The sequence below is a fragment of the Oncorhynchus mykiss genome, chromosome 19 (assembly GCF_057628025.1).
Source record: "Oncorhynchus mykiss isolate SJ-2025 chromosome 19, ASM5762802v1, whole genome shotgun sequence".
NCBI lineage: Eukaryota > Metazoa > Chordata > Actinopteri > Salmoniformes > Salmonidae > Oncorhynchus > Oncorhynchus mykiss.
The window spans coordinates 69,439,250-69,446,749 of NC_143040.1; the positions used below are offsets into that span (position 1 = coordinate 69,439,250).

General features: G+C 45.7%; 1 protein-coding gene across 5 annotated transcripts in view; it reads right to left on the reverse strand.

Moving 5' to 3' along the window:
* Positions 1-7,500, reverse strand: part of ptk2ba (protein tyrosine kinase 2 beta, a) — a 55,856-nt gene that overhangs the window by 22,876 nt on the left and 25,480 nt on the right. For all 5 annotated transcript variants that reach the window (XM_090211624.1, XM_090211622.1, XM_090211625.1 and 2 more), the window contains 2 exons: positions 5,544-5,684; positions 5,203-5,277 (listed from right to left, as the gene is read on the reverse strand). In XM_090211624.1, the coding sequence (XP_090067750.1) occupies positions 5,203-5,277; positions 5,544-5,684 (216 nt within the window). The remainder of the gene's footprint in view (positions 1-5,202; positions 5,278-5,543; positions 5,685-7,500) is intronic.

Here is a 7,500-nt window from a genome sequence, read left to right on the forward strand (position 1 = left end):
CAGAGAGAGACAGGGACAGAGAGAGACAGGGACAGGGACAGAAACAGGGACAGAGAGAGACAGGGACAGAGACAGAAACAGGGACAGAGAGAGACAGGGACAGAGCGAGACAGGGACAGAGAGAGACAGGGACAGAGAGAGACAGGGACAGGGACAGAAACAGGGACAGAGAGAGACAGGGACAGAGAGAGACAGGGACAGAGAGAGACAGGGACAGGGACAGAAACAGGGACAGAGAGAGACAGGGACAGAGAGAGACAGGGACAGAGAGAGACAGGGACAGAGACAGAAACAGGGACAGAGAGAGACAGGGACAGAGAGAGACAGGGACAGAGACAGAAACAGGGACAGAGAGAGACAGGGACAGAGAGAGACAGGGACAGAGAGAGACAGGGACAGAGAGAGACAGGGACAGAGAGAGACAGGGACAGAAACAGGGACAGAGAGAGACAGGGACAGAGAGAGACAGGGACAGAGACAGAAACAGGGACAGAGAGAGACAGGGACAGAGAGAGACAGGGACAGGGACAGAAACAGGGACAGAGAGAGACAGGGACAGAGAGAGACAGGGACAGAGACAGAAACAGGGACAGAGAGAGACAGGGACAGAGAGAGACAGGGACAGAGACAGAAACAGGGACAGAGAGAGACAGGGACAGAGAGAGACAGGGACAGGGACAGAAACAGGGACAGAGAGAGACAGGGACAGAGAGAGACAGGGACAGGGACAGAAACAGGGACAGAGAGAGACAGGGACAGAGAGAGACAGGGACAGGGACACACACATATACATTTACTTTGAACCGTTCATTGTGTTTGGTTTGAGTGCAGGATAATTGTGGTTTGACCCTGAATGGTCTGATTCTCGGAAATGTGAAGAATGATAAGAGTAACAACTACCAAGAGTTTAGTACTGTCTGAATGATAAGAGTAACAACTACCAAGAGTTTAGTACTGTCTGAATGATAAGAGTAACAACTACCAAGAGTTTAGTACTGTCTGAATGATAAGAGTAACAACTACCAAGAGTTTAGTACTGTCTGAATGATAAGAGTAACAACTACCAAGAGTTTAGTACTGTCTGAATGATAAGAGTAACAACTACCAAGAGGTTAGTACTGTCTGAATGATAAGAGTAACAACTACCAAGAGGTTAGTACTGTCTGAATGATAAGAGTAACAACTACCAAGAGTTTAGTACTGTCTGAATGATAAGAGTAACAACTACCAAGAGTTTAGTACTGTCTGAATGATAAGAGTAACAACTACCAAGAGTTTAGTACTGTCTGAATGATAAGAGTAACAACTACCAAGAGTTTAGTACTGTCTGAATGATAAGAGTAACAACTACCAAGAGTTTAGTACTGTCTGAATGATAAGAGTAACAACTACCAAGAGTTTAGTACTGTCTGAATGATAAGAGTAACAACTACCAAGAGTTTAGTACTGTCTGAATGATAAGAGTAACAACTACCAAGAGTTTAGTACTGTCTGAATGATAAGAGTAACAACTACCAAGAGTTTAGTACTGTCTGAATGATAAGAGTAACAACTACCAAGAGTTTAGTACTGTCTGAATGATAAGAGTAACAACTACCAAGAGTTTAGTACTGTCTGAATGATAAGAGTAACAACTACCAAGAGGTTAGTACTGTCTGAATGATAAGAGTAACAACTACCAAGAGTTGAGTGTGAATGTTGTGTGTGGTTATGGGCAGGATGGGACATTGCAAAAGGGTTCTTCAGCAGTCCCCAACGGTGAACCCTTTTTTGGTTCCAGGTAGAACCCTTTTGGTTTCCATGTAGAACTCTCTGTGGAAAGGGTTCTACATGGAACCCAAAAGGGAGTTCTACCTGAAACCAAAAGGGTTCTATCTGAAACCAAAAAAGGGTTCTCCTATGGGGACTGCTGAAGAAATGTTTCAGTTTCTAGATAGCACCTTTTTGTTTCTTCTTCTAAGAGTGTATAGGTCTATGGATGGGGCAGATATGTTGGCCAACTACAACTCACCACAGAGTGTATAGGTCTATGGATGGGGCAGATATGTTGGCCAACTACAACTCACCACAGAGTGTATAGGTCTATGGATGGGGCAGATATGTTGGCCAACTACAACTCACCACAGAGTGTATAGGTCTATGGATGGGGCAGATATGTTGTTTGGCCTACTACAACTCACCACAGAGTGTATAGGTCTATGGATGGGGCAGATATGTTGGCCAACTACAACTCACCACAGAGTGTATAGGTCTATGGATGGGGCAGATATGTTGGCCAACTACAACTCACCACAGAGTGTATAGGTCTATGGATGGGGCAGATATGTTGTTTGGCCAACTACAACTCACCACAGAGTGTATAGGTCTATGGATGGGGCAGATATGTTGGCCAACTACAACTCACCACAGAGTGTATAGGTCTATGGATGGGGCAGATATGTTGTTTGGCCTACTACAACTCACCACAGAGTGTATAGGTCTATGGATGGGGCAGATATGTTGGCCAACTACAACTCACCACAGAGTGTATAGGTCTATGGATGGGGCAGATATGTTGGCCAACTACAACTCACCACAGAGTGTATAGGTCTATGGATGGGGCAGATATGTTGTTTGGCCAACTACAACTCACCACAGAGTGTATAGGTCTATGGATGGGGCAGATATGTTGGCCAACTACAACTCACCACAGAGTGTATAGGTCTATGGATGGGGCAGATATGTTGGCCAACTACAACTCACCACAGAGTGTATAGGTCTATGGATGGGGCAGATATGTTGGCCAACTACAACTCACCACAGAGTGTATAGGTCTATGGATGGGGCAGATATGTTGGCCAACTACAACTCACCACAGAGTGTATAGGTCTATGGATGGGGCAGATATGTTGGCCAACTACAACTCACCACAGAGTGTATAGGTCTATGGATGGGGCAGATATGTTGGCCAACTACAACTCACCACAGAGTGTATAGGTCTATGGATGGGGCAGATATGTTGTTTGGCCTACTACAACTCACCACAGAGTGTATAGGTCTATGGATGGGGCAGATATGTTGGCCAACTACAACTCACCACAGAGTGTATAGGTCTATGGATGGGGCAGATATGTTGGCCAACTACAACTCACCACAGAGTGTATAGGTCTATGGATGGGGCAGATATGTTGTTTGGCCAACTACAACTCACCACAGAGTGTATAGGTCTATGGATGGGGCAGATATGTTGGCCAACTACAACTCACCACAGAGTGTATAGGTCTATGGATGGGGCAGATATGTTGGCCAACTACAACTCACCACAGAGTGTATAGGTCTATGGATGGGGCAGATATGTTGGCCAACTACAACTCACCACAGAGTGTATAGGTCTATGGATGGGGCAGATATGTTGGCCAACTACAACTCACCACAGAGTGTATAGGTCTATGGATGGGGCAGATATGTTGGCCAACTACAACTCACCACAGAGTGTATAGGTCTATGGATGGGGCAGATATGTTGGCCAACTACAACTCACCACAGAGTGTATAGGTCTATGGATGGGGCAGATATGTTGGCCAACTACAACTCACCACAGAGTGTATAGGTCTATGGATGGGGCAGATATGTTGGCCAACTACAACTCACCACAGAGTGTATAGGTCTATGGATGGGGCAGATATGTTGGCCAACTACAACTCACCACAGAGTGTATAGGTCTATGGATGGGGCAGATATGTTGGCCAACTACAACTCACCACAGAGTGTATAGGTCTATGGATGGGGCAGATATGTTGGCCAACTACAACTCACCACAGAGTGTATAGGTCTATGGATGGGGCAGATATGTTGTTTGGCCAACTACAACTCACCACAGAGTGTATAGGTCTATGGATGGGGCAGATATGTTGGCCAACTACAACTCACCACAGAGTGTATAGGTCTATGGATGGGGCAGATATGTTGGCCAACTACAACTCACCACAGAGTGTATAGGTCTATGGATGGGGCAGATATGTTGGCCAACTACAACTCACCACAGAGTGTATAGGTCTATGGATGGGGCAGATATGTTGGCCAACTACAACTCACCACAGAGTGTATAGGTCTATGGATGGGGCAGATATGTTGGCCAACTACAACTCACCACAGAGTGTATAGGTCTATGGATGGGGCAGATATGTTGGCCAACTACAACTCACCACAGAGTGTATAGGTCTATGGATGGGGCAGATATGTTGGCCAACTACAACTCACCACAGAGTGTATAGGTCTTTGGATGGGGCAGATATGTTGTTTGGCCAACTACAACTCACCACAGAGTGTATAGGTCTATGGATGGGGCAGATATGTTGGCCAACTACAACTCACCACAGAGTGTATAGGTCTATGGATGGGGCAGATATGTTGGCCAACTACAACTCACCACAGAGTGTATAGGTCTATGGATTGGGCAGATATGTTGGCCAACTACAACTCACCAAAGAGTGTATAGGTCTATGGATGGGGCAGATATGTTGGCCAACTACAACTCACCACAGAGTGTATAGGTCTATGGATGGGGCAGATATGTTGTTTGGCCAACTACAACTCACCACAGAGTGTATAGGTCTATGGATGGGGCAGATATGTTGGCCAACTACAACTCACCACAGAGTGTATAGGTCTATGGATGGGGCAGATATATTGGCCAACTACAACTCACCACAGAGTGTATAGGTCTATGGATGGGGCAGATATGTTGGCCAACTACAACTCATTGCATAGTGTATAGGTCTATGGATGGGGCAGATATGTTGTTTGGCCAACTACAACTCACCACAGAGTGTATAGGTCTATGGATGGGGCAGATATGTTGGCCAACTACAACTCATTGCATAGTGTATAGGTCTATGGATGGGGCAGATATGTTGTTTGGCCTACTACAACTCACCACAGAGTGTATAGGTCTATGGATGGGGCAGATATGTTGTTTGGCCAACTACAACTCACCACAGAGTGTATAGGTCTATGGATGGGGAAGATATGTTGGCCAACTACAACTCACCACAGAGTGTATAGGTCTATGGATGGGGCAGATATGTTGGCCAACTACAACTCACCACAGAGTGTATAGGTCTATGGATGGGGCAAATATGTTGTTTGGCCAACTACAACTTACCACAGAGTGTATAGGTCTATGGATGGGGCAGATATGTTGTTTGGCCAACTACAACTCACCACAGAGTTTTTATCTGCACGCTGGCGGATCCCCTCGGGGCCAATGACCAGGTCCACCGTCAGACTCCAGCCTTGCTGGAGAGAGAGACAGGGGGGACAAGGGCTTGAGTGGAGAATAGGATTCAGGGTGTGTAGTGTGTGTGTGTGTGTGTGTATGTGTGTGTGTGTAGTGTGTGTGTGTGTAGTGTGTGTGTGTGTGTGTGTGTAGTGTGTAGTGTGTGTGTAGTGTGTGTGTGTGTGTGTGTGTCTGTAGTGTGTGTGTGTGTGTGTGTAGTGTGTGTGTGTGTGCGTGCGCAGTGTGTGTGTGTGTGTGCGTGTGTGTGCGTGCGTGTGTGACTCACCACTAACTGACAGGTGAAACTCTCCTGTATGTAGTCATAGCAGTCTGCCAGCGTGGTAAAGAATTTCACAACACACTCCTCTTCCTTCAGACACGAGTACCTCTGGAACGTCTGTTGAATCATCTTACGCAAAGCCTTCGACTGGGGAATCGAAACAGATACATTGGGCTCCAAAATGACTGTCTCCCATGACTGGCAACGCACAAACAAACCTTTAAAAAAATATAAACAATATTATTATAGAGATAAACTCAGAATACCAACACGTGAGAAATACTGTATTTTATTAAAGTTTCAATGGAACCCACCAAAAGCATACAATTATTTAATACAAAATACATTTGACCAAAATCAAGGTTTCATAATTATTGGCACTCCTCTTTTAGTACTTAGTGCAACCACCTCTGGTAAGGACAACAGCATGGAGTCTTTTCCTGTAATGTTTTACAAGGTTAAGGAACACATCTGGAGGGATTTTGGACCATTCCTCTATGCAGATCCTTTCAAGATCCTTCACATTCTTGGGTTTGTGCTTATCAACTGCCCCTCTTCCACTCAGCCCACAGGTTTTCCATTGGATTGAGGTCCGGCCACTGACATGGCAGAACATTGATTTTGTTGTCACAGAACCATTTCTGTGTGGATCTTGAGGTATGTTTTGGGTCATTGTCTTGTTGGAAAGTCCACCTACGGCCAAGTCCCAGCCTTCTGGCAGAGGCAACCAGATTTTCAGCACAAAAATCGACTGATACTTGGTAGAATTCATTATGCCATCAATCTTAACCAGTGCCCCTGGACCTCTGGAATTAAAACAGCCCCAAAACATCACTGACCCACCACCATATTTCACCGTGGGTATGAGGTTCCTCTCCTTGTATGCATCTCTGTTTCGACGCCAAACATGCAGATGCTGTATCTGACCAAAACATTCCATTTTGGTCTCCTCTGACCAGAGCACCTTCTTCCAGTCATAATTTAAATGACGTTTGGTAAACTCCAAGCGCTTGGTTCTGTGTCTTGGGGTCAGAAAGGGCTTTTTCTTCTGGCAACCCTACCAAAGAGCCTGTGGTTGTGGAGGTGGAGTCTGATGGTGCTTTCTTCTGGCAACCCTTCCAAAGAGCCTGTGGTTGTGGAGGTGGAGTCTGATGGTGCTTTCTTCTGGCAACCCTTCCAAAGAGCCTGTGGTTGTGGAGGTGGAGTCTGATGGGACTTTCTTCTGGCAACCCTTCCAAAGAGCCTGTGGTTGTGGAGGTGGAGTCTGATGGGACTTTCTTCTGGCAACCCTTCCAAAGAGCCTGTGGTTGTGGAGGTGGAGTCTGGTGGTGCTTTCTTCTGGCAACCCTTCCAAAGAGCCTGTGGTTGTGGAGGTGGAGTCTGATGGGACTTTCTTCTGGCAACCCTTCCAAAGAGCCTGTGGTTGTGGAGGTGGAGTCTGATGATGCTTTTTTGAAACCTGGTGACCCCAAGACGCCACCAAGGCCTGCAATTATTTCACAGTGATTCTTGGGGATTTTGTTGCTTCTCTCACCATCCTCCTCCCTCTCCTGGGGGGCTAAATGAATATGCGTCCTCTACCCATGAGGTTTTCAACTGTTCCATATCTTTAGCATGGTTTACTGATTGCCCTGACAGTACTCAGTGTTTTTAAAGTATAAACTGCCTACATTTTGCTGGACCCCAGGAAGAGTAACTAAATGGGTCTCTGTGATAAATACAAATACAGGGGTAAATTCAATCGTCTTGTTGCCATTAACAGATTTATGAAGGTCTACGACCATCGGTCTCTCTTGAACTGCCAGTTCTTTTGTTTTCTTCATGTTGTTGGATGACAAAGGGATATTGCAGGGGTGTTAACTCATTTTTATACCCTAGTGAAAAAGGAAGTGATGTCATGGCTCAATATAGTTCCTTAAGACTTAGATACACTTAAAAAAAAAGTGGAATTTAGATCCTGGTT